General features: G+C 44.7%; 1 protein-coding gene across 3 annotated transcripts in view; it reads left to right on the forward strand.

Annotated features, from left to right (window-relative positions):
• Positions 1 to 27362, forward strand: part of DOK5 (docking protein 5) — a 153007-nt gene that overhangs the window by 90273 nt on the left and 35372 nt on the right. For 2 of the 3 annotated variants that reach the window (XM_055545350.1, XM_055545352.1), the window contains 4 exons: positions 2775 to 2889; positions 2972 to 3091; positions 6067 to 6256; positions 25041 to 25176. In XM_055545350.1, the coding sequence (XP_055401325.1) occupies positions 2775 to 2889; positions 2972 to 3091; positions 6067 to 6256; positions 25041 to 25176 (561 nt within the window). The remainder of the gene's footprint in view (positions 1 to 2774; positions 2890 to 2971; positions 3092 to 6066; positions 6257 to 25040; positions 25177 to 27362) is intronic. The other variant, XM_055545351.1, reaches the window with a different exon arrangement.

The raw sequence follows: 27362 nt of genomic DNA on the forward strand, positions 1-27362 counted from the left end.
GCATCACCGACTCAATGGACATGAGTTTGAGTAAACTCCAGGAGCTGGTGATGGACAGGGAGGCCTGGTGTGCTGCAGCCTGTAGGGTCGCAAAGAGTCGGATGCGACCGAGCGACTGAACTGACTGAACTGTCGTAGTGTTGCAGGGACAAGCCAGTTCTGAGTCCATGTTGGAACTGTTTCTTTGACTTGCTTTTCGTTGCTTTTGTTATTATAATCATACACAATGGCCTGTCTCACAGAATTCTGCCCCTCTGTCTGACCGTTAAACTAAAATGCCTTTGTTCAGAACCCTGTCCACTTGTGGATGGCAGGAAGAAAGAAATTAGCACATCCTCTGCCTGAGGCTTGCCGTTCTAGGAGGTGTTTGCAAGATTAATGGCCTTTTAACTCTGCTCCCTACCTCTCCCATCTCAGAGCTACAAAAGAACCTGGCATCCAGACCCTGATAAGATGGCTGTTTTGAGACATTAGTCTGCCATCTTCTCGGTCAGCCAGCTCTCTTCTTGCCTTAACACCTGGTCTCCAATTCACTGGCCTGTCACGAGACTAGAAGCGCGAGCTTGTACTTGGTAATAGTATCACCTTTACTCCCATTTACTTAATATTTTGCTTGAAATCAGATCACTTCTTTGTTTAAATAAATTCGCTGTGAGAACATTTTCTTACTACCTTCAATAGAAACTAGTATTGCTTGCTATGAACAGCAGATAGCATTTAAGAAGAAGTACAAGGGGAAGAAAGTAATATTTTTAAGGCTGAATAATACCCCACTGTAGGCATGTACCGCAGTTTCTTTGTTCGTCCACCAGTGGACAGTTAGGTTGTTTCTGTATCTCAACTATTGTAAATAAAACTGCAATAAAAACAGGAGTGTAAATACCCACTTCAGGGTACTGTTTTCATCTCCTTTGAATATACATCCCCAAAGTGGGATTGTTGGACCACATGGTACTTCTGTTTTTAATTTTTTGAAGAACCTTCATATTTTTTTTTTATAGCAGCTGCATCATTTTTCATTCTCACTAACAATGCACAGAGTTTCCATATCTTATCCCTAGTTAATAGAACAGTACTTGACACCAAGTAAATTTTAAAAATAAATAAATGAATGAATGAATAAGTGAAGACTAAACAGACAGATATTTTGATGGATGAAGGGATGCCAGGAAGATTCTTGAGAAGGGAATGTGATTCTCCTGCAGTTGTGTATAAGTGGTTCTCCTTGATGTTAGGTCTTCTCAGGTGGTTCAGTGCTAAAGGATCTGCCCACCAATGCAGGAGATGCTGGTTTGATACCTGGATTAGGAGGATCTCCTGGTGGAGAAAATTGTGACTCACTCCAGTATTCGTGCTGGAAGAATCCCATGGACAGAGGAGCCTGGTGGGCTACAGTCTATGGGATTGCAAAGAGTCAGACATGACTGAGCATACACTTCTCGATGTTGTTACACTTTGAAGAACTTTTTACATTTTATTTGTGAATCTCTACACAAAGACAGCACCGTGAAGTTTCAGTTCAGTTCAGTCGATCAGTCGTGTCCGACTCTTTGCAACCCCAGGGACTGCAGCACGCCAGGCCTCCCTGTCCACCACCAACTCCCGGAGCTTGCTCAAACTTATGTCCATTGAGTTGGTGGTGCCACCCAACCATCTCATCCTCTGTCGTCCCCTTCTCCTGCCTTCAGGAGGATCTTTCCCAGCATCAGGGTCTTTTCAAGTGAGTCAGTTCTTTGCATCACGTGGCCAAAGTATTAGAGCTTCAGCTTCAGCATCAGTCCTTCCAGTGAATATTCAGGACTGATTTCCTTTAGGATGGACTGGTTGGATCTCCTTTCAGTCCAAGGGACTCTCAAGAGTCTTCTCCAACACCACAGTTCAGAAGCATCAATTCTTCGGCACTCAGCCTTATTTATGGTCCAACTCTCACATCCATACATGACTGCTGGATAAACCACAGCTTTGACTAGACGGACCTTTGTCAGCAAAGGAATGTCTCTGCTTTTTAATATGCTGTCTAGGTTGGTCATAACTTTTCTTCCAAGGAGCAAGTGTCTTTTAATTTCATGGCTGCAGTCACCATCTGTAGTGATTTTGGAGCCTCCCAAAATAAAGTCTCTCACTGTTTCCACTGTTTCCCCATCTATTTGCCATGAAATGATGGGACCAGATGCCATGATCTTAGTTGTTTGAATGTTGAGTTTTAAGCCAACTTTTTCACTCTCCTCTTTTCACTTTCATTAGGAGGCTCTTTAGTTCTTCTTCACTTTCTGCCTAAGAGTGGTGTCATCTGCATATCTGAGGTTATTAATATTTCTCCCGGCAGTCTTGATTCCAGCTTGTGCTTCATCCAGCGCGCTATCGGGCACCTGCTGGGTAGCACCGGGAGCCCAGGTGGGCGCCCTGGGCGGCCTGGGAGGTGCAGTCGGGGGTGGGGGGAGACTCCTGAGGGAGGGGTTAAATGTATACACACAATTTATTCACTCTGTGAAACAGTCACACTCCAATCGAAAAGGTATGTGTATGAAGCAAGCGCCTACGTCTTTGAAGCTCTGAGGCTTTGCCACCTGTTAGCTTCAGAGAAATCTGACAAGGGGAGGCAATGTGTTAACCTCCTTGCTAGGGCTCTGAGGACGACACTGAAATAATCGCCGGACACGCTCTTCTTCTGGCAAGCCCCCTTTGTGTTCCCCTGGGACGGGCCTGCTCCCTTCTGCCCCGTGTCAGTGGGAGCTTGCTTTCTGTGCTCCAGCTCACTGTGGTTCATTGTTCAGGTTACAGAACTCAGCAACGTGAAGAGCGTGGCTCGGCTGCCGAAAAGCACCAAGAAGCACGCCATCGGGATTTACTTCAGTGATGACACCTCCAAGACCTTCGCTTGCGAGTCAGGTGTGTCGCTGGGTCGGGGGCCGTGGCTCTTTGCTCCCCGGCAGGCGCCGGGCAGCCGCGCTCATCTCTGGCGTCTCCGCAGATCTTGAGGCTGACGAGTGGTGCAAAGTCCTCCAGATGGAGTGTGTGGGGACGCGGGTCAATGACATCAGCCTCGGAGAGCCTGACTTACTGGCCACCGGAGTTGAGAGAGAGCAGAGTGGTATGTAAAGAAAGTCCTCTCCTCTCTTTTCTTAAACTGTTTTTTTCCCCATATAATGAAACATAAGACATCTTGATGTAAAACTTTTGAGGTTAGAAAAGTATATAAAGGAAGAAGTAAAAATAACCTTTTATTTCACCTAAACCTCGGTTAGCATTTCTGTGTGTTTCTTAAGATGTTTTGGTGACTAACAGGACTGGATCTACATGAATCATATCAGCTGGAAGCTGTGAGAAACCCGCTGTGTTTCTGTGTCAGTTTTTTTTTTTTTTCCTGTGTCAGTTTTCTCTGGACGATGCGTCAGATCATTTAATTTTCCCAGCACACTGTGATATAAGTACTATCACCTCCCATTTGCAGATGGGAAAATGAAGCTTAAAAGAGCTAAAGATCTGGTGTCAGGTCCAATAGCTAGGGCTTGATTCTAGACGCGTACTCCTGGGCCTGTATTTATGGTGTACACGTATTACAGTGCGGTGGGTTTTTGTCTTCCTTTTCTTCTACTTTAAATTTTTATTGAATGCATTCCAGTGTTTTTAATAGAATCCAGACTTCCTGAATTTTTCATCAAGAGTAAACCTACCTAAAATCTGTAATTTTTTTTTTTTTTAACTAAAACAGCTCTTTGAGCTCAACACTCAACCTGGGAATATGTCATGATAAATAATAATGACCAAAATGCTCACAAACACTTCAACGAAACTCACTATTGATTTGCAGTATGAGTTTGGAGGCGAGGAATCATTTCTTTGTCCCCAGATGCCTTGTAACAGGATAGATTGACTCCTAGAGTTCCACACTAGCCTGTTGACTTGATCTGTGAGGATATATCACAGCCAAAGAGGCTGGGGGTCACCTGGCCTGATTATGAACACCGCAGAGGTGGGATTGTGCTGTCCCCGTCTATGGATCCACAGTCCAATTGTTAGTGAGAAAAATGCCCTCCGTCCCAGCCGAAACTGTGTCTTCATGACACATTTACAGTCGGCAGCTCCTTTAGATGCTCCGTGTCTGCCATAATCTGTCTCCAGGGAAGTGTTATTGATAAGTCTGAGACCTGCTGGCTGATTCAGAGGAGTCTCTTTGCAGACTGGGAAATTGAGCTGCAGAGAGGTGAAGTCATTAACCAAGGTCACACAGACACGCCCCAGGCTTCTCCCTCCGAAGTCCACTAACTCCGAATGCTCTTGCAACCAAACATACAGAGAAAACGTGGCAGGCGCTGATTATTTTTTTTAGAGAGCCCAGATCAGCACTTGCCTTGCACATTTTATATTTGCAAAGCTATATTCAGAGAGCGCCCCAAACTGAATTCACAAATTGCCTGTTCCTAGGGGTTGGGCTTCCCTGGTGACTCAGATGGTAGAGAATCCATCTGCAGTTCAGGAGACCCGTGTTTGATCCCTAGATCAGGAAGATCCTCTGGAGAAGGGAATGGAAACCCACTCCAGTATTCTTGCCTGGAAAATCCCAAGGACAGAGGAGCCTGGCGGGCCACAGTCCATGGGGTCGCAGAGTCGGACATGTCTGAGTGACTAAGCATGTCAGGAATTGCCCTTCGGTACCAATTTTCTGAGCCTCAGTTTCCTATTCTGTCAAATAGGAATAAGAATACCTCTGGTATATAACTACTAGGGTTTATAACAAGACTCAGCTCTGTCTTTTGAGGTACTTTGCAAGATTAACTGTATGACTTAAAGTTATGGTAATTAAAGTGTCACTCTTAGCAATGTTACTGTTATTCCTGGACAAGGTAATTACAGAACTGCCAAGCGAGTGACTTGGGAAGGATCTCTGTTATCGTTGTTGTTTAGCCGCTAAGTCATGTCCGACTCTGCAATCCCATGGACTCTCTTATTTTTTGCTTATTGATGACAGTCTTTCTTATTTCAGAATGCTCCAGGTAGAAATTTACTCCATTAGAGTTTACTTTTAAAATAATGGTTACTAGAAAGCAGCAAACGTTTGCTTATTGGGAGTTTGAAATAACTTAGAAAATTTGCAGAATAGATGCTTGAATACATTTGTAAACATAATCTTGACACTCCTGTTTCTTAAACTTAACTAAAATCTATGAAAATTCTGTAGACTTTGTATTAATTTAGAATACCAGTGATATTATTAGTGTCTACTATCTTCTCAGATGCAGTCTATTGTAATGACAAATAGATAAAAAAGTGTTTGCTATAGTAATAATATTTTTGTTCATATTTCATTCAAAATTTAGACTCTATAACTTCCTGAATTAATGAATTTTGTAGAAATGTAACAGAAATACCAAGACTGTATCTGTGGGGATGAAAATTCAGTGGCAGTAATAAGCCAAGTAGTTTATTCAGAGTAATTATGGTGAAATTTTAAGTCACACAAATAAGCAAATGAATATTTCTTTCCAGTATTTGGCTAACGAGAGCTCTTTGTTAAAATGAGTCCAAATCCATTGGAATTTTTCCAAACCGTTGGTCAGTTAAGTGCACAGTATTAGTTTTATTTAAATAATTTGAGGTAGAATAGTGTTATGAAAATTATAAATTGATTAATATAACTTTAATATCAATAAACCATGCAACAATGATTTTGCACCTGCATTTTTTGTGAACACCAAAGTGTGGGTGTAATTAAGTACTTGGCAGGAAAAAAAGTTGTTTTTAATGGTTTCATTGTTAGAGTCTCTTACTGGCATGCACAATTTTTATTACGCAAGATAAAATATTCTAAAAATGATCTTTGCTTATATAAATACTGTGGCATGTACATTGACCACCAGACTATCTTTCATGTGTTATTTAATGTAGTCTTCATTTAAAAAAGCATTTTCTGGAAGTGTTGAGTTATGAGAAAGGTTAATCTTCCTGAATATTCAACCAAAACCTAGAATACGAGCTTGAATTGTTTTGAAATGCCTCTTTGTTCCTACTGTATCTGTGATGCTTTATTCCTGGGGATTTTAGACTAACCTTTTGTTTTTCTCCCAGAGAGATTCAATGTGTATTTGCTGCCATCTCCTAACTTAGATGTACATGGCGAATGTGCCTTGCAGATCACATGTGAGCACATCTGTCTTTGGGACGTCCAGAATCCCAGAGTCAAACTCATCTCTTGGCCGCTAAGTGCGCTGCGGCGGTACGGGCGAGATGCTGCCTGGTTCACTTTTGAGGCAGGGAGGTGAGTTCCATGACTGTGTGTCTGCATTTTTGCCCGAAGTGCACGTCATGCGAGGCCTGGGTTTTCCTGTGAGATCCAGTGTAAAGCACACTGGGGAGATGCCTGGACCTGTGACTGTGAGGCTGTGAATGGTGTGGTGGGTCAGTCGCTCAGTCGTGTCCGACTCTGTGACCCCACGGACTGTAGCCCACCAGGCTCCTCTGTCCATGGGATTCTCCAGGCAAGAACACTGGAGTGGGTTGCCTTTTCCTCCTCCAGAGGATCTTCTGGACCCAGGGATTGAACTCGTGTCTTCTGCATTGCAGGCAGATTCTTTTCCAACTAAACCACTGTTCGCATATTCAGCATGGCTTTGTTTTCCAGGGAGGGGGCTAATGTTTCATGAATGTGATGTGAAATTTTCATTACACGGTTTGAACCCATACCACAACCTGACGTTGAAGTAGGTACCAGTGCTAAAATTGTACTCTTCCCAGGTCATGCTGGACAGAGGCCAACTTCCTTGTTTTTGGAAGACTTCTATTTTGACATGTATGTTTCCTCTCTGAACTAACTGTGGTAGATTATCAACATTAGGGGCTGCTGATATTTTTCAAGTTGCAGTTTATTAAATTTAATCTATTTTTATCACACAGTAATGAATGACACTAATATTAAGAAGAGATTGATTTCATAACTTGCTTACTGCAATACCTAATAAGCACTTTCAAGGCTTTTCCTGTTTCCTTTTCAAAGTTAATTTTGGAGAGAGAAGGGGGTGCAGTAATATGGGGTTGATCATTAGCTACAAAATATTAGTCTAATCAGCATCTTATTGTCACCCCTCTTTCCTCAGAATGTATGCTCTATTTTGGAAACACTGCAGAATTTTATATTTTAGAATTTTAAATGACTCAGTTCAGTTCAGTCGCTCAGTCGTGTCCGACTCTTTGCGACCCCATGAACCGCAGCACGCCAGATCTCCCTGTCCATCACCAACTCCCGGAGTCCACCCAAACCCATGTCCATTGAGTCGATGATGCCATCCAACCATCTCATTCTCTGTCGTCCCCTTCTCCTCCTGCCCTCAATCTTTCTTTCTAAATTTTAAGAAATCCAAGTTCTTCTGTATATGGCATGATTTTAAAGTTGAAAAAAATCAACTTGTGACTTTAAAAGGTTTTTGTTTTTGGTTTATAAAGTAGAGAGTTCTCCCCTCACGGGAGTAGGGTACTTGACATAATAAGAATAATGACATGACTTCTAAACACCTAAAACCCTGCTCCATGTGAATATGCCACAGTAAGGCTCCACTCACACTAATCTGCTCACCTCAGTATAAACATATCACCTCATATAAACAATTATTTAAAATTCCCTTTTCAGATATATGATCGAATCAGTGCTCTTACAATTATTCTAGAACGTATTTAAAGCCTTCTCACCCATGCAGCTCTTCTCTGGTCTGTTTACATTTTAAGAACCTGGAAATGGAAATGGTATAAACACATCAGTGAGTCTTTCAGAGACACAAAGTTTCTTGCATTAGCAAGTAAAACTTTAATCTTTAGAGCAGTGTCCTTAAGTCAGAATTACTTGTTTATTACCCTTATGGGGAAATCTTGATAGAAAATTAAGAATTTGTTTGGGAAGGTGGGTATTTCTCCCTGTTTTGGTGTCAGAAATCATTTATTATCATTTTTAATATTGTTGGCCATGCCTCGTGACTTATGGGATCTTAGTTCCCCAACCAGGGATTGAACCCTGCCCCCTGCAGTTGAAGTGAAGGATCTAAGTGCTGGACCACCAGGATTCCCTCCAGAATCATTTATGCATAAACTGTGACCAGTGCAGCGTGGGCATGAAGGCGTCGTGTCATCGAAAGTAGCCTTATCTGTTGGCTGTGCACCTCACGTCGTTCCCCGCTCCTATTTCATGTTGACGTGCAGCAGAGTTCTGCATTGATCAACATGTGAAGGGCCCATTTTCAGTCAGTCAGTTCAGTGTCTCGGTCATGTCCGACTCTTTGCGACCCCATGAATCGCAGCACGCCAGGCCTCCCTGTCCATCACCAACTCCCGGAGTTCACCCAGACTCACATCCATCGAGTCGGTGATGCCATCCAGCCATCTCATCCTCTGTTGTCCCCTTCTCCTCCTGCCCCCAATCCCTCCCAGCATCAGAGTCTTTTCCAATGAGTCAGCTCTTCACATGAGGTGGCCAAAGTACTGGAGTTTCAGCTTCAGAGCATATTGGGCACCTACTGACCCGGGGAGTTCATCTTTCAGTGTCTTATCATTTTGCCTTTTCATGCTGTTCATGGGGTTCTCAAGGCAAGAATACTGAAGTGGTTTGCCATTCCCTTCTCCAGTTGGGCAACATTGATTCCAAAATTCATATTTTTCCATTTTTCTTGCATGTTATTGTGTATGTTAGTTATTGTGTATGTTATTGTGTTAATCTCTGTGTTATTGTGTTAATCTCTGTGTTATTGTGTTATTGTGTGTATGTTGTTGTGTTATTGTGTGTGTTGTTGTGTATATATGTTATTGTGTGTTAGTTACTGTTTATGTTATTGTGTTATTGTGTGTGTTGTGTGATTGTGTGTGTGTTGTTGTGTAAGCGTGTTCACATTTTGTAAGTAAGAGGACAGAGGTGGCCGATGTGCATGTGGGAAGCGTGTACAGAGCTCAAGTGCAGGAAGTGGTGCAGGAAAAGAAGGCACGCTGAAGACGTGAGCTTCAGAACTATCCCGGTTGCCTTTGACCACAGCATGGACACTGGTTTGGAAAAGGAAAGCGCTTTTTAGTTCATGACTCTCCTCTCTGTGTCTGTCCTTCGGGGTATTTCGTGCAGGCACTCCAGCGGTTTGATACTGTAAGACCTGCAGCTCATCCCCGCAGTGTTGTGCCTCAGATGTTGTGGGGACCTGGGATGTGTGTGGATTTGGAACAGCATTCTTGTTCAGTGGTCATGCTTTGTGGGGCTGTGCAAACTGGAGACGAACGAACGGTCAGAAGGCCAAGCGCTGGAGCTGTGCGCTCAGGACCTGACTCCTTTCTCAGACAGCGTGCTGTGTGCATAAGGGGCCCTGGTTTGGGAGTCAGAGAAACCCTAAGGTCTGATCTCTATTCTTTTTCTTTAAACACTAAGTGGGAGCAATTGATTTATTTATATGTATTTTTTTACTTAAAAGTTACAGCTATTTATTAGGTCAGAAGTCGAGACACAGCATGGCTCAGCTGGCTCTTTGCTCTACGATTCACAAAAGCAAGATTTTTCTCAAGGTTCTGGGGATAAACCTGCTTTGAGCCTTATTCGGGCTGTGGGCTGAGTTCAGCTCCATGTTGTAGGACTGAGTTTCCTGTTTTCTTGCCAGCCGTCTGTGCCTTCTAGAGGCTGCCCACACTCTTTGGTACATAGTCCCCTTCCTCCGTCTTGAAAGCCAGCAATGGAGTCTGATCTCTGTTTTTTATTAGCTGTTGACTGTGGACGAAGTGTTTAACTTCCCTTTTATGTTTATCTAAGTAATTAACTTCCTTTTGGGGTGGTTGTAGGTAAAAGCAGTGATGCATATAGATGACCCAGAAGGTGCTGGTCTTCTATTAAATAGTGTCTTTGAGATTTTATTATAGTAACTTTTGGAGCAGGACTGGGTTTGCAGGATCCAGACAGTATTAAATGCAAGGTGATATTACCATTTTATATTTTGCCTGAAACTCAAATTAGATGGATTTTTATAGTTACCATCAAGATGCTCAGGATAATAAGATCATTCATGTTCCCCCAAGTGTGAAGATTTCATATCTGCCTTGCTTTATTAGTGAAGATAATTTTTTCCCTTGGCTATTTTTGGATGTGTTCAAAACAAGGCAGTTTCATATTAACTAAGATAATTTCCTCCTTGTCTTACATTGATAGGTGAACAGGAGTTAAGTCTCTCCAGGCAGGTGGTTTTCACATATCCAGCATGCGTCTGCAAAGATATCACAGCGTTCCCCTCTAGGACACAGGCAGTCTTCCCAAAGACCTCAGGCAGAATTCTGCTCCGTCTGGACAGAACCCGTGTTTGAGTTGAAACTAAGTGTTATTCCTGTTGAATGGCCCATTTTGAGGCACCAAGATTGACAATGGGGTGTGTGTAATAGGCTGGGAGTCGGAGGAAATGAAATTAGAGTTAATCTCATACTGGTTGTGGGACCTTGAGTGAATGAGTTAACTTTCTGCGCTTCCATCAGCCACCTGTGAAATGAGTGTAATATTCTGTCTCCCACAAGATGACTGTGAAGATTAACAAAGGTGCATACACAAACACCCGCGTGACGCCTGGCAGGTGCTAGGCAATTGTGTCAACCCAAAGGGATGCAAAGAGCAGAGAGATCCGTTGACCCTCAGAGCCCAGTCCATTGACCCTCCAAGCCCAGTCCATTGACCCTCCAAGCCAGTGCAGGTGGTACGGCTGGCTTCAGGCTTGGGCTGACTCAGAGGCTAGATGAGGATCCAGAGTTGTATCTCACAGTCCTGATCCTTCTAGATGGCGTCACCCTGACTCCACGTGGGTCCTCCAGGAGCCTTGAGATCTTTTCACGCCGTCAGTGAACAGTAGAGAAGTAGATTCTTACGGGTGTTGACTCCGTGTCAGGAGCTGCTTTGAGGACTCTGTGGAAGCACTCAGGGTACAGATGGAATGGTGCGGTTCTCGAAAAGCCGGAAGGAGGTACTGACGCTATCGGAAGACCCGTGAAGTTTAAAAAAAAATCTTAACAAAGTGTGTCCAACAGAGTATTTAATTACTGCTCAAAGCAATGAAAGAAAGGCAGCTATTTGACTATAATTAGCAATATCACTCATCACGGTGCTGAGATACAGAACAGTGGTTCTCAACCAGGGCTGATTTTGCCCCCAAAGGACACTTGGCAATGTCTGGCGGCATTTTCAGTTGTCGCAGCGTAGCCTGTCGAGAACAAGCCCAGCAGCAAAGAATTGTCAGGTCCATGCTCTAGCAGGCATGTCAACCATTGAATGATTAGTGATATTTATTGAGCCCTTACTGTAAGGAAGGGGCTTCCCTGTGGCTCAGATGGTAAACAGTCTGCCTGCAGTGCGGGACACCTGGGTTCTATCCCTGGCTCAGGAAGATCCCCTGGAGAAGGGCATGGCAACCCACTCCAGTATTGCCTGGAGATTTCCATTGACAGAGGAGCCTGGCGGGCTACAGTCCATGGGGTCATAGAGTCGGACACAACTGAGCGACTAACACTTTCACTTAACTGCTGTAAGAAAGTTGTTATATTAAACATTTTATACGCACTATCTCATTTAAGTCACTTGCTGGTCATATAAACCAGGGGATGATATTATTCGCATCCTAAGAGGAAGCTTGGGCATCGGTGCAACTGATCCAAAGGCACACCAGAGCAGTGATGAAAGGTGGATTCAGAAATACAGGCAGGTCTTCTTACTCCCCAACCGTAAGATTCCTAAGACGGCTAAGGGTCACAGCTCTACTAGGTTAGCCTCGTTCTTTCTCTTAAATAATTATGTAAAATTCATTTGTAATCAGAGGATAATCGCTTTACAATGTTGAGTTGGTTTCTGCTATACAACAACATGAATCAGTCATGAGTTACGTATGTGCCCTCTAGCCTAGTTCTTGGACTTCCCCGGTGGCTCAGACAGCAGAGAATCTGCCTGCAGTGCAGAAGGCCTGGGTTCAGTCTGTGGGTCGGGAAGATCCCCTGGAGAAGGGAATGGGTACAACAGTGTTCTTGCCTGGAAAATCCCACGGACAGGGGAGCCTGGCGGGCTGCAGTCTGTGGGGTTGCAAAGAATCAGACGTGACTGAGTGACTAACACTTTCACAGCCTAGTTCTTAATGAACTCTACAGAGCAAAGGAAGAGAAGGCATACTACATAGCCAGCACTCATGCATAATTATCTCAGTTTAATTCCGGAACCTCCTGTTTGTCCTTTTGGTTCTGAGTGCAGGGCTTACACTCAGGATCGTTCATCTCCCCTGTGCTGCAGTGTCCTGACCAAAGGTTGTTAAGAGTCTTCTAGACTCTGTTTATCCCTCTCTTTCCCAATGTAGGCAAATCTAACCATCCCTCTGTGGGTTTTTTTTTTTTTTTTTTAAGAAATCCGGAGTTGATATATAATCTGTAGTCTATAATAAAGTGCAATTGCACAATTAATTGCTACTCATTGCCCCCAGAGATAAAGAACAATTAGCTTATGGGGAGGGTGGGAGGCAGGGGAAGGGACACATTGCTTATTTTATTTTTGAGTATTTTCTAGTCTTCTATTTGTTTCTTTCCACTTGGAAGCCCTGAAACATCAGTGAAGCAGATCAGACTGGCAGGGTCTCTGATATTTTACGGGAAGATCCAGTTGACATGGAGTTGTAACTGCAGTAACGTCCCCACGGAACTGTTCTGTAAACGTTACTTTCTGAAGCACGGTGCCAGGTGCCCAGTCAGTTGCCCTGTGAATTTCACAGCTGGCTGCCCAGGTCCCACTGTCAGCCTCAGGCCCCGCCCCACCTCCTGACTGATTTAAATGGACGCCCTGGGTTCAGCGCCTGCAAGGATGGGAGGAGATCAGGGGACCTGTGGCAGGACACCGGGGATGAGTACCACCCCTGGGCACCTCTCTCTACCAGCCGAGGAATGTCTCTCTCGTGCTTTTGACATCGTTTTAAGAGAAACTTTGAAGTATGCCAAGAACATGTGAAAACTGACATTGCTTTTTTGGATGTAAAGGCATCTGAACAGTCTTGGAAAAGAAGTCATCTGTGTCTTCTGTATATCACTTTAAAAACAATACTAATTGGTAAAACGGTCTGTTTGAAGAGGCTGTTTAACATTTCATTGAAGAAGAAAATTTTATCTTCCTCTAATTGATGAGTTTAAGGTAAAAAAAGAACCGTTATTCTAATATAAATCTTTGGGTATTCTCTATTTGTCTTCTTGATTCCAAGCTACTTAGTGATCTCTTACTTCTAAGTATTTTATAGAGCGTACATTCATTCTTACTAAAGGATTGAAAGCAGATTAGCAAATGTATTCCGTGTTTCCTACTATGTTGACCAGAAAACTGTTATTTTTTTTTTAATATAGTTGATTTACAGTGTTACGTTAGTTTCAGGTTACAGCAAAGGGAACCTTTATATATCCACATATATCCGCATTTATCCACTTGTTTATTCTTTTCCCACATAGGTCATGGTTGTTGTTTAGTTGCTAAGTCACGTCCAGCTCTTCGTGACCGCATGGACTGTAGCCCTCCAGGATCCTCTGTCCGTGGGATTTCCCAGGCAAGAATACCGGAGTGGGATTTCCCAGGCAAGAATACCGGAGTGGGATTTCCCAGGCAAGAATACTGGAGTGGGATTTCCCAGGCAAGAATACTGGAGTGCCGTTTTCTTCCCCAGGGGATCTTCCTGCTCCAGGGATCAGACCCGCATCTCATGCGTTGGCAGGTGGATTCTTCACCACTGAGCCCTCAGGGGAGCCCACATAGGCCATTGCAAAGTATATAAATATGCTTGATCCCACACAGGCTTGCTCAGAAGAAGTGAAATTCTTCTTTTGAAAGCAAACAGAAGCTACAGCTGTAGTTATATGGCTGCTCATCCTTCATTAGCATTGATCTAAAAAGTAACTGTGATTATAACAGTGACAAGCAGTATAAGCATTCCTTGCGTGCAGGCATGTGTGAAACCGGAAGGGAGAGTCCCCTTTGTACTCCAGGAAGCGACCTCTTCAGTCCTCATCTTTAGTAGATCGTTCACGATTGTACGTCTGTTCTCTGCCAGACGCTGGGGTAGGTGTTCAGGTGTGAACACAGTCAGGGCCATCGTAAGACGCTTAACCAAGTCCCCTTTGCCTCTGAACGTCTATGGTTTTAGCATATGAAATCCCTAAAGGAAAGGATGACTTTCTTATGATCTTTGGAAAAAGAAATTAGACACTCATCAATGCCTCCTGTCTTGTGGCCGTCTTTAAAAAAATGTAAGGTGTATTTGTATTTATTTATTTGTCTAGCTTTATTGAGGCATCAATGACATAGAACATCATTTAAGTCTAAGATGTACAAGGTGATGATTTGATACATGTATGGATTTCGGAAGGATCACCATGATAAGGTTCGTTAACACCGTCATCACCTATCTACTGAAAGAGTATGCACGTGGGGTCTGGCTGCCAACAAACAGGCCAGGCTGCTGGAAAGGAAAGTCTGCTGTATTTCAGATGCCGGCAGCTGTGGGGGTGGTGAGGGTGGTGGACGTCTGTCCAGCCCCCGCTGACAAGCAGGGGTGAGAGCTTTGAGAGACACAGCTGGGGGGCGGGGCATGCCGAGCAGCACGGTCACCTTCTCGTCGGTCATCGGTGGTCTGACCGCAGCATCTTGACTGTTTCACAGCTCGTCTTCAGTCCCAGGGTCTGTTTGTTCCCGTTTATTTGTGGCCAGTTCTCTGCTGTGGTCCCTCATGTCCTGGGAACAGTCTGGTCGTCATGTAGTTAAGTCCTCCACCTGGGGTTTTGGAATCTACAAGGCAGCTCACTGGACGTGGCACAGAACATCATCTACAGCCCTCGAGGAAGAGCTAAAGGTCCTTGACGATGCTTAATGACCGCATCATTACTGGTTAGCCTCGAGGAAGAGCTAAAGGTCCTTGACGACGCTTAATGACCGCATTATTACTGGTTAGTCTCCTTTGACTGTTTTCCTTTGTTTCAGCGTTTCTCACTTTTCTGATTAAACGTATTCTTTGACTAAGGTTTCCCACAGACAGAAGGCAGGCAGAGGGCATGGCTGGAGGTTGGGGGGCAGGGACCATGCGGTCCTGCTCCATTTCAGCCTCACATAATTACCCCTTTTTGTGGTGAGAACACTTAAGATCTGCTGTCTTCCAGGTATACAGTACAGTATTTCCAATGATGGGCCCCATGCTGTACATTAGATCTCCAGAATTTACCTTCCAGCTGGAAGTCTATACCCTTAGACCAACATCTCCTGTTTTCCTCTGCCCCAACCCCTGGTAACCACCTTTCTATTCGTGGTGTCTGTGAGTTTGGCTTTTTTTAAGATTCCACAAGTCAGTGAGATCACACAGTATTTGTCTCTCTTGCTCTGACCTGTTTCACCTAGCATAGTGCCCTCAGGGTCCATCCGCGTTCTCGCGACTGGCAGGAGTTTCTTCTCTTTTCTGCAACTCAGTGATATTCCCGTGTGTTGCTTCTTATCCACTCACGCGTCAGTGGACTCTGGTGATTCCCGCGTCTCAGCCGTTGTAAACAATGCTGCAGTGAACATAGGCATGCTGACATTCCTTTGAGATGGTGACTTTATTTCCTCTGGAAATATGCCAGAAGTGGAATTGCTGGATCTTTTGGCAACTCTGTTTTTTTGAAGAAGCACCATACCATGTTTCACAGTGGCTTCCCCAATTTAAATCCCCGCCGGCAGGGCACACGCATTTCCTTTTCTCTCCGTCCTTATCATCACTTGTCATCTCTTGCCTTTTTCAAGTAGCCATTCTCACAGGTATGAGATTGTATTTCATTGTGGGCTTCATTCCCTGGTGGTTAGTGATGCTGGGCACTTTTTACATTCTCACAGGTATGAGATTGTATTTCATTGTGGGCTTCATTCCCTGGTGGTTAGTGACGCTGGGCACTTGTTACAGGCATTTTTCACCCATTGGCCATTGGTGTGGCGAGACCATTTTGTCATAGGTGATGGCCCTCTAGCGGATGTGAGCACTCTGTATGTGACACTACCTCAGAATTCTAGTAAAGGGCTAGTGAAAATGAACCGTTCTTTCATCCCACATTCCCTGAGTGCACCCTAAGAGCTATGTGGTTCCAAACAGCCTGGATGTAGCAATAAATAAAACTGGTGTTCAGTTTTGAAATGTACTCTCCAGAGGAGAGGAGATACAGGCAATAGCAAACATTAAGAAAAAGTAAAATACATGTTGGGACATGTGAGTCCCATATGGAAAATAAGGTGATGGAAAGTGCCAGAGGAGGGCCCAGGTTTAAAAAGGGCAAGAGGACTGGCTTTGCTCAGTCAGTGACCTATGAGTGGAGGCCTGAAAGGGGTGAGGGAGCGAGCCACGTGGGATCTGACAGGAGAGGATTCCGGCACAAGTAGTGGGTGCCGAGGGGGAGTGTATAGAGCAGAGCCAGGCGGCTGGCAGGGCTGGAGCAGAACAGGTGGAAGGGAAGCGCCGTGTGACAGAGGCGAAGGCGTGGCAGGCCCAGGCCGTGTGGGGCTCGGGGGCCATGGACAAGAGTCTGGCTTTTGGTCCTAATCACGTGGGAGCCACTGGGAGCTGCACAGTCTGAAGAAATGGTCCCCGAGACCTGTCTCTCTTCCGACACCGATTTCAAGTTCAGGGGTTCCCATACCACAAAGGTGGAATCATTTGCTGGGATGACTCAGAATTCACTGAAAGCTATGAAACTCATAGCTCATTACAGAGACAGACACAGATTAACATCAGCCAGGAGAGGATGGGCAGGTGATGGGGAGCAGAGGACGAGGGTGATGTTTCCTGGTCTCAGTGTGTGACGTTCACACAGAGCGCTGCCAGCCAGGGGCGCTCCCTGACCTGCAGCATCCGAGTGTTGAGCCTCTATCACCCTCACGGTGGACTAGTCATCGATTGCACAGGTGGAGAACTCCAGCTCCAGGTGTGCAGATGCCACGGACCCAAAGCTCATTCTAAACCGTATTGTTACTCTTTGCCTGGTCAAGAACCCCAGGCAAGCAAAACCCCTGACCTCCCAGGAGCCCATGGTAAAGACCAGAACTCTTGTTGGACAAGATGAAATTCTTGACTTGGGAAAGCAGGGCAGGAGGAGAAGGGGGCAACAGAGGATGAGACGGTTGGATGGCATCACCAACTCAAAGGACAATGGACATGAGTTTGAGCAAACTCCAGGAGATAGTGAAGGACAGGGAGGACGGGCATGCTGCAGCCCATGGGGTCCCAAAGAGTCAGACCTGACTTAGCGACTAAGCAATGATAAGTTCTCGGCTACACAGGGAGTGTTAAGCAATGAGGTGACATGGTCTGGTTTCGTTTTTTTAAAATTAGACTCTGTATGACTAAAACCAGTTAGAGGGGCATCACGGCGGTGCTCGGGGAGGGGCAGCCTGGCCGTGGCAGCTGTGGTAGCAGTGAGTGAAAGGGCCTAAGCGTTTTGAAGCTAAAGCCCAAGAAACTTACTCACTGGTTGGATGTGGGTTAGGAGAAAAACAGAGGAGTTCATGACTCCCCAGAAGCAGCTGAAACTGCAGAGCTTGCCAAAGTGGGGGTCTGTGGAGGTAGGCTGACAATGCATCAGTTTTGGACACATTATCATTAAGCCATGTTCAGCAGTTTCCCTATACACGCTTTTCATCTCATCAGGTAAAGCTAATTAGTGGTGCTGGAGAAGACTCTTGAGAGTGCTTGAGAGTCCCTTGGACTGCAAGATCAGACCAGTCCATCCTAAAGAAATCAACCTTGAATGTTCATCAGAAGGACTGATGCTGAAGCTGAGGCTCCAATACTTTGGTCACCTGATGCGAAGAGCCGACTCATTGGAAAAGATCCTGATGCTGGGAAAGATTGAAGGCAGGAAGAAAAGGGGACGACAGAGGATGAGATGGCTGGATGGCATCACCAACTCAATGGACATGAGTTTGAGCAAACTCTGGGAGATATTGAAGGACGGGGAAGCCTCATGTGCTGCAGTCCATGGGGTCACAAAGAGTCGAACATGACTGAGCGACTGAACATGATCTTTGAGTTTAAAAACTGAGACTAGCATTTCATTTCCAACCAGCTCCTTATAAACTGCTATATCTGGAAGGATGAGGAAAAATGCATCCTTGATAGAAAGACTTAGATCGAGGTCTTGGCTTAGCATGAGAAAGCAAAAAAGGAAGATAAAAGTCATCATCTTTCTTTGATTGTGTTTACACGTTAAATGTTTAAGAACAGATGTGAGTAATAAACCGCCACCCTCTCTTAATTCTAGCCGTGTTGTGCGGCTTCGGATAGTTCATTTTCTCCCCCGCAAACCTTCAAGACCACACACAGGAGGGTTAGGACGTATATCTGAAAAGCGATCCTGATCGTTTCTGTGTGTGTGTAAGGGGTCTCGTCACAGGAGCTCTGGTGACGCTGAAGATGAACCACAGGACAACTCGCACTGGGATCGGGGCCTTTGTCTTCATCCTGATCGCTCGGTTGTTAAGGTGTGGCTGACACTTTAGGGTGGACACCTGGAGCTTCCTGGAGCTGGAGAAACAAAACACACGATATTTCCCGTCATCGTTTTTGGGGTTTCTTTTAAGGATCATCTTTTTTTTTTAATTAATTTATGTATTTTTGGCCGTGCTGGGTCTTCCCTGCTGCTCAGACTTCCTCTGGCTGGGCGAGCAGGGGCTCCTCTCTAGTTGTGGCGGCCAGGCTGCTCATCGTGGTGGCTCCTCTTGTTGTGGAGCACGGGCCCTGGAGCACAGGGGCTTCCGCAACACGAGGGTTTAGCAGCTGTGACTCCCGGGCTCTGGAGCACAGGCTCCGTAGTTGTGGCGCGTGGGCCTGTTTGCTCTGAGGCATGTGGCATCTTGTTGGATCAGGGATCAAACTTTTGATCCCATGTCTCTTGCCTTGGCAGGCAGATTCTTTACCACTGAGCCACCAGGGAAAACCCCTTATCATAATAGTTTTTATTCAATGACAGTGGATTCTCTCCTTAAAGGGAAACTTCATCTCTCTGAGTTCATGATTCTGTTCCCAAGGAAGAGGTTTCCACTGCTGTGTTGTCAGGCGGCCTCGGGCGTGACTGCCCCCCGCCGCACGCCCTCCTTTCCCAGGCACCTGTCGTCCCGGGGCGCGGTCACCCACGTTTCCCTCTAGGCTGTGGTTGTGTCTGTCTCATAACGTTTTCCCCGAGGACATCGTCCTCATTGGCTTTGACGTTTTAAAGAGCTCAAGTAACAACACCCAGTCCTAATTAAATGTTCACTTGATATCAGGTCCTTTGCTAAATATAAAAGAAGATTTCTCACTGCCCTCTGAAGTTTGGATGAGTTTATTACTCACATTAGAAACATGCGGCTGGCTTCAAGAGGCCAGAGACTTGCCCAAGGTCACAGCATGCGAGGGAGCTGGGACGGGGAGGTCCTGTCTCCTGCGCCCCCAGAGCAGGGCTCTGCAAACTGCACATGTATCTCCCCTCAGTGGGAGGTGACTTTAGGTGGTAGAGACATCGTGTTAACTGAACGTGACTCTTCCAGGGATGAAGTCATTTTCTCTTCAGTTACCTTTTTGACTAAATTATAGAGAACCATTTCAGTGGGTTGCCTGCTGTCTTTTTTTTTCCCTTAATAACAAACACCTAAACTCTTCCCTTTATTAGTAAAGGGAGAAGTAACACAGTTCATGCCACATGTCTTAAAACAGTGCATCCTCTAACAGTTTGTAATTTACCTGTGTGTTACTGAGAGGGAATACGAACCAGTCCATCCTAAAGGAAATCAACCCTGACTATTCATTGGAAGGACTGATGCTGAAGCTGAAGCTCCACTACTTTGGCCACCTGATGGGAAAAGCCAACTCATTGGACAAGGCACTGATGCTGGGAAAGACTGAAGGCAAAAGGAGAAGGGGGTGGCAGAGGATGAGATCGTTAGAGAGCGTCTCCAACTCAATGGACATGGGTTTGAGCAAACTCTGGGAGATAGAGGCAGACAGGGAGGCCTGGCGTGCTGCAGCCCATGGGATCGCAGAGACTGAGACGCAGCTGACCCATGACTGAAAAGTGAGCGAGCACTCAGCTTGAATCTTGGGCAGAGGCCTGAAACGGAGCGTTTCGTCGCATTTCTGTTCATGTCTACTTCCAATTTATGGCAGAGCCTCCTGGTTCATGATATGGATTTGATCATCCCATTTACAACATATTTGTTTAAGAGAAAAAAAATGAGTTGATTTAAAATATTCAATAGGAGATGCAGAGGTCTGACCAGCAAATGAAAGTTGTGTATTGATGTTCACAGAGCTGTCCCTGCTCAGAAGCCTGAGTGTCTCACACATTGATTCCATGTGTTGAGGAAGCCTGGGTCACGTTCCCAGTAACTCCTTTCCCAGTCCTGCCTGCTGTCTCCTCATCTCTTCTACAGTGACTTTGTTCTTGTGCTCAGTCGCTAAGTCAAGTCTGACTCTTTTGCGACCCCATGGACTGTACCCACCAGGCTGCACTGTCCGTGGGATTTCCCAGGCAAGAAGACTGGAGCGGGTTGCCATTCGCTTCTCCAGGGGATCTTCCCGACCCAGGGATCGAACCTGAGTCTCCCGCTTGGCAGGCGGATCCTTTACCGCTGAGCTGCCAGGGAGGCCCCTACAGTCATTTATTGGGCACCAGATACAGGCCGAGGCCCGTGCTGGGTCCTGGAAAAGCGGTGAGTAAGTCAGAAAACAATCTACCCACGTGGGGCTCCCATCCACGTGATTTGAAGACGTGCTGTGTGCGTTCTGTGTATCGCATCTAATACTTGTAATGAATTTAGGTGACGGTTGCCATCATTATATTCACTTTTCAGATGGGCAGTGCAGGCTTCGGGAGGTTTACGGACACGTCCCAGGCCTCAAAGCGGGTACGGGGCAACCCAGCCAGGTAGTCTGGAGCCCAGGTCGTTACCTCTGCCGCGCCTCTTCTTCCCACAGCCTTGATACGTACTTATCATGTGTATGAAGAACTGAATTTCCCAATGCTTTCCGAGCTCTTGGTTTTTCGATGGATTCTTAGCCAGGTGCATAGTCCACGGTTTGGAGGGGCACACGTGGCTTTTAGGCAAAGCAGTTACTGAGGAGGTCAGCGCTCTAAGTGCATCTGTGTGGACATGGCGTTCTTGTATCCAAATCCTTATCCTCTCAAAGGACAGAAGGAGGTCCGGCTTAAACTCCTTATTTTTCTTTCTCTGGGTGTCCGTCAGCTGGTTTCTGTTAGTGTATGCCATCAGGAAAGAGTGCTGGGGCCTCTGGGGCATTAGCTGAAGTGCCCACGGTCACAGTCAGAGGGTAGAGAGAGAAGGGAGTCGGTTCACACGTGGGCATTTGCAGGTCTGCGGCCGGTGAACCAGAACATCTTTGCCCGGTCTTGTGCGAGGCAGACGCTGCCGTACGAGGTTATGTAAGACCATCACTCCTTTGATGTACTTTTCTTTTGACTTCCTTTCCTTTCCTCCCCTCCTCCCCTTTCCTTCTGACTTGCCTTGGGGAGTTGGCCCATTATTTTACTGAAGGCCCCCAGCAACATTTTTAATGCATCATAAAGCTGCTTATGAAACAGCACGGAACAAATCTGTTGGGTTGGGGGCAGTGTGTGAATGAAATAAAAGAGCTCGTGGATGGAGGTTCGCAGAGACCTATGGAAGAGCCTCTGAGATCAATTTTTGTTCATTATCCACACTTTCTGGGCCACACTTTCCCACTGAAGGGCATATGCCTTTGAATGTACGGATGAATGCAGTGCAAACCAGAGGCCTAATTTCTGATCTATTTAGAGATCTTTAGTGCATTTTTGTCCCCTAATGCAAACTGGTGGCCTCCCGGCCAGATATGGTCCTTAAATGGCATTTTGACCTCCACAGCTTAAAGAAAATGGAAAAAGTAGCAACGTTAAAAATTCAGATTATTTCCTATAAAAATTCAAGATTTCTGGTTTCTCTTAAATGATCAGAAGTGTGGCTGCACTGGGCTCACCATTTCCCCGTGTAAATGCCTGATCGTCTGTGAAGCTCTATGTTGTGGGAGGTCTCTCTCTCCATTCATTCACGTTCTTTGTCTAAACCCTGATGGAATTTGAGGTTGTAACTCCTGTTACTTTCTGTAAGTGGTCAGTGTGTGTGTATAAGTGTATATGTATGCATATGTGTATGTGTGTGTAAGGGTTTGTGTGTGTGTATAAGTGTGTATATGTATGCATGTGTGTGTGTGTAAGGGTTTGTGTGTGAGTGTGTATATGTGTGTGTGTAAGGTTTGTGTGTGTGTGAGTGTGTATATGTGTGTGTGTAAGGGTCTGTGTGTGTGTGAGTGTGTATATGTGTGTGTGTGTAAGGGTTTGTGTGTGAGTGTGTATATGTGTGTGTGTAAGGGTTTGTGTGTGAGTGTGTATATGTGTGTGTGTGAGGTTTGTGTGTGTATGAGTGTGTATATGTGTGTGTGTGAGGTTTGTGTGTGTGAGTGTGTGTATGTGTGTGTGTGTGTAAGGTTTGTGTGTGTGTGTATGTGTGTGTGTGTGTAAGGGTTTGTGTGTGTGTGAGTATGTGTCTTTCAGATCCTCAGGTGAAGGGAGGGAAAGCCCATGACTTTCAGGAATACTCGATGCTCTCTGGATTTCCTTCATTTCTGATCACGGTAATCACTGAATCAAATGTCACCAAAGGATGGTTGTGGTGGATTCATGATGTTAACCAAAAGCAGACAGTGGGTGAAAGAGTGATTTTTTCGAGTTCTCGCCAATTAGTGAGTCATTATATAAATTAAGCACTTCACCACTAGTATTAAAAGCAGAAGAGAAAACATCAGCATTTTATACGTTGGTAGATGAATAGATAGCTAGATGGCACCTAGATGATAGACTAAATAGATCAGCGGAGTATTTGGTCACAGTTGAAACTCCGTTACTGTGGGCTGCGGTTACAAAAGCCTTACAGTCCCTGGGTCATCAAGCTTTAGAAACGCAGTTGCGGGTTTGCTGTCATATGGATCAATCATCCTGTAAATATGTCCCAGTTAACAGGAACCTTCATACTTTCTGAAATCAAGGTTGACATCTAAGTAAGTAAATAAATGATGACCTCTGCCCTAAAAGAAACAGAAGGCCACTTCTTTCTCTTAAATAATCGATTGAGGTCACCCTCCTCCTAACAAGTTATATTTCTGTATTTGGTGGAAAAAAAGAAGTGTGAAAAAAAGTGAAACCTTGCAGAACTGAGTGCCAAGTGACAGACCCATTTCTGTGGTGGGTCAAGTAGAGAGTGGAGAGCTGAGGAGGGGAGCATTTTAGGAAGTCTTCAGGAACAAAACAGGACTTGAGTAAAAATGCTTTGAATTTTAGTTTTTAATTCTTTGAATTAAAATGACAATTAAAATCACACAGTCAACCTCATAAGCTAGTTTTTATGTTAGTTTGTTGAAAGAGCCTTCTAATTTTTCTCTTTCTTCTTACATGGTCCATACCAGTGAAATTCAAGCCAATTAACATACTCTATGCTATACATGCTGAAGACTGCCATATGGCTGGGATATTGAGCCAACCTTAGATAATTAGATAAGGATAAATCTTCCTTTTTTACTGCACTAATTGCATAGACTGGAATAGATAAAATCATTAACAGTAGTTTGGGTTGAAAATTGGTTTGGTTTCCATGCTGTGTTAAAAAGTTCTTTTGATGTGAATCTCTAGATGTGAGCAAAACTCAGGCAGTCAGGCCAATATTCAGTTTGCAGTAAGTTTCAGAGGTGGAAGGAGAGGGATTGTGTCTTAGAATAACTAATTATTAATAATTGCAAACAATGTAATAATTGAATAGTGTTCTTTAAAACAAAACCACCTCTTGGTTAACTGTTGATATATGTAATTAAAATCAGAACTGTACGGTAAAAAAAAAATTCTTTTGAAAATTATCCAAGTCTTCAAAAATATTTAGAATAATTAAATACATTCATTAATTATGTATGCCCATATCACCATATATATATGTATTTTGTGTGTGTGTGTATACAAATATATATATAAATATGTATATATATGTATATATGTGCTCTTGCAATGCAGGAGACACAGGAGACATGGGTTCCATCCCTGGGTCGAGAAGATCCCCTGACAAAGGAAGATGGCAGCCCATCTCAGTGTTCTTGCTTGGGAAATCCCAGAGACAGAGGAGCCTGGCGGGCTACAGTCCACAGGGTTGCAGAGTCGGACACAACTGAGCACTAAGCATACTCAGAGAACACAGACACACACACACATTAGTGGTTAAAACACACTGGTTTCTGGTCTAATTGTATGTACCAGTCTCCCTTATCAATGCAATTCATTTCTGTTTCTTAACAGCCTGAGGTAGAGATGATTCCTCTCTTAATTCCTGACATTAATGATGAAACCCACATGTCTTTCCTTGAGTTTCCTGTTTCTCTTACATTCCACACATTGGTTCAAGTTATGTCTGTTTAAAATACTCTTGGCTACGTTTGATTTATCACATGGAGTGACAATCTGGAGTAAAATTGGATCGATGATTTTGGAAAGCAGAGCTGATTTCAGAAATAAAATCATTCTTCAAGCCATTGTCTGTAAGGAGGATCAGGTCAGAATCTGAGAGCCATAGAACCCGTTCTCACCTCTGAGCTGAAAGGCCCCGTTTCTGGTGAGTCTCTGAGCTGTGAGCTGTGCTGGGAAGGCCTCGCCCTGGTGTCCTCTTTGACAGTTTTGGGAAGTAGAGGGATTGTACTGAAAGCCCAGAAACGATTTGTTCATTAACCTCCAACAAAACCTTCAGGACAAAAAACACAGGGCACCCCCCCGTTGGCTCGAAGTGAGTGGTTCCCTGCCCGCTTGTCTGTATTAATGACAATTCATCAAACACTGTGATTCCAGTTAACTCTGTTCAACACATGTGAACAGGAATCCTGATCTCATACAAAACAAATGAAGCTGATCTTGGGTTGTTCCGGGCTCTGGGTGCATTGAGCTTGGAGAAGCTGGCTTTCAGAAGCCCTCTGTCTTTGTTTTCACAGGATGTGTGAGACTGGTGAAGGGCTGTTTGTCTTTCAAACGCGAGATGGGGAGGCCATCTACCAGAAGGTCCACTCGGCTGCCCTGGCCATAGCGGAGCAGCACCAGCGCCTGCTGCAGAGCGTGAAGAACTCCATGGTACGTCTGGGAGCCTTTTCTTACAAGCCCCATGTACGCTGCAGCAGAATGCTCTTGCAGTCTCTGTGCTGAAAATATGGTCAGTATTTTGGGGGGCAGATGCTTTCCTCCTATACTCAGCAGTGTGTTACTCGGATGACATGCATCCTTGGAAAGCTCCAGAAAGTCACTTGGGAGCAGAAGAAGCATCAGCCCGCTTGTCATCTGCTTGCCTCCCTTGTAATGTGTGTGCTTAATCAGTGCATTCCTGCGGCAGAATGCTGTCCACTGAGTGAGTTATAAAAAGCAAGTATATTTTGTTCTCACTTTGAGACTGAGAAGTCTGAGATCAGGGTGCCGGCGGATTCTAGGGGGACACTTCCTGGTTTGTAACTGGCTGTCTTTTTACTGTGTCGCAAATGGCAAAAGGGGTGAGGGATCTCTCTGGGTTCTCTCTTGTAAGAACGCTAATACCGTTCATGGGGGCTCTGCCCTCATGACCTGGCCCCTGCCATATGTCTGACTGTCTAATAACATCACTTGGGGGCTAAGGTTTGAACATAACAGTTGGGGTTGGGGACACAATATTCAGTCCATTGCAGTCTGTATATGTATGTATGTGTGTGTGTGTGTGTGTGTGTGTGTGTATATATATATATATATAAATCCATTTAGCGTATGTATGGACATCTATAGACACAACTCCATGGGTTATCTACCTCTGAAAGTGAAAGTCGATCAGTTGTGTCCGACTCTTTGCGACCCCATGGTCTATACAGTCTGTGGAATTCTCTAGGCCAGAACACTGGAGTGGGTAACCGTTCCCTTCTCCAGGGGATCTTCCCAACCCAGGGATGAAACCCAGGTCTCCTGCGTTGCAGGCAGATTCTTTACCAACTGAGCTATCAGGGAAGCCCATATATACTTACAAGTGTAACAGAAGTTGTAATTTCAAAGGTCAGCAGTGGTCAGAGAAAAAATGTAAGTGAGAGAAGAGAGCTGAGAGGAAACGGGTCAAATATCAAAAACTCACGACCAGACAGCTGTTGACATGAGATCATGGTTTCTGTGTAGGAGAGTTCTTGATTTTTCTTTTTCCAGGTAAATCAAGACTTTGAGTCTGTATAGTATCTTCCAGTTTATAAGTGTTGGAAGTTAATTCCAGCTAAAACCAACAACAAAAATCAGTAATACTTTGTAGGACAAAGAAAAGCTATTTGTAAGACTTCATTCTGCCCACAGCATGCGTTTGCTTCTCTAGGGGTAAACCTTCACAGTCATTAGTGTGCAGAGACACCAGGGACTGTGCCTCGTATGGGAAATTGTGAGTCGTGAGTTTCTTCTTTAGGAACAGTAAATTTACAAAATCTGAAATGAATGTGCAACAGTTAAATAATGCAACTCATGAATTGTGACTGCAAACACATGAATAGAGAGTCACATCTGGGAAATAAATCTGCAGAACCAAAAGGAACTAGGTTGGCATAGCAAGGTTAGGGCAATTTGAAAAGTCTGTGATTTAACCATGTGGGGCGGTTGGATTTAAAGAGGGGAAAAGCATGCCAGTAATACGATCTGTCCCAAAGCAGCCAGGGATTATTCCCAAATGACTTATGCGTGCCGTGCTGTGGGATTTTAGAGCTAGGATCAGCAAATCTTTAATACAGGCTGAGACAGTAATATTTCAGGCTTTCTGGATGAAGATGGTCTCTGCTGCAGCTCTTTAGCTTTGCCGTTGGAGAGCAAGTGCGAGCATAGGTCACGTGGATTCAAATGGACATGGCTGTGTTCCGAGGGAAACTTATATTAATGGACAATGAAATTCAAATTTCACTTGATTTTCACATATCATGAAATATTCTTCTGATTTCCCCTTCAACCATGTAGAAATGTTCCTTCTGAACTAATAGAGTCTTGGCATCCATTTTCCATATTCTTCCCAGTTTTGGATATTGCAGTAGAGGTGGATAAATGCATGGGTGGATGGATAGAAAGAAAAAGGAAGAAGGAAGAAAAAGAAAAGAAGGAAGAATTCAAGTCATTTTGAACTTACAGGGCAAGGTGTCACTGCAGTAAAACTGAGCTACTCAAGATGCCTTTAAATGTCTGAAGAAGGTTTTTTTTTAAGATTACCTTTTTGTAAAGCCATCAATTAGCATAAATCTGTCTGTACTTGAAAGGGAAGTTCTGCACTCACATGTGTTTCC

The sequence above is a fragment of the Bubalus kerabau genome, chromosome 13 (assembly GCF_029407905.1).
Source record: "Bubalus kerabau isolate K-KA32 ecotype Philippines breed swamp buffalo chromosome 13, PCC_UOA_SB_1v2, whole genome shotgun sequence".
Lineage (NCBI taxonomy): Eukaryota > Metazoa > Chordata > Mammalia > Artiodactyla > Bovidae > Bubalus > Bubalus kerabau.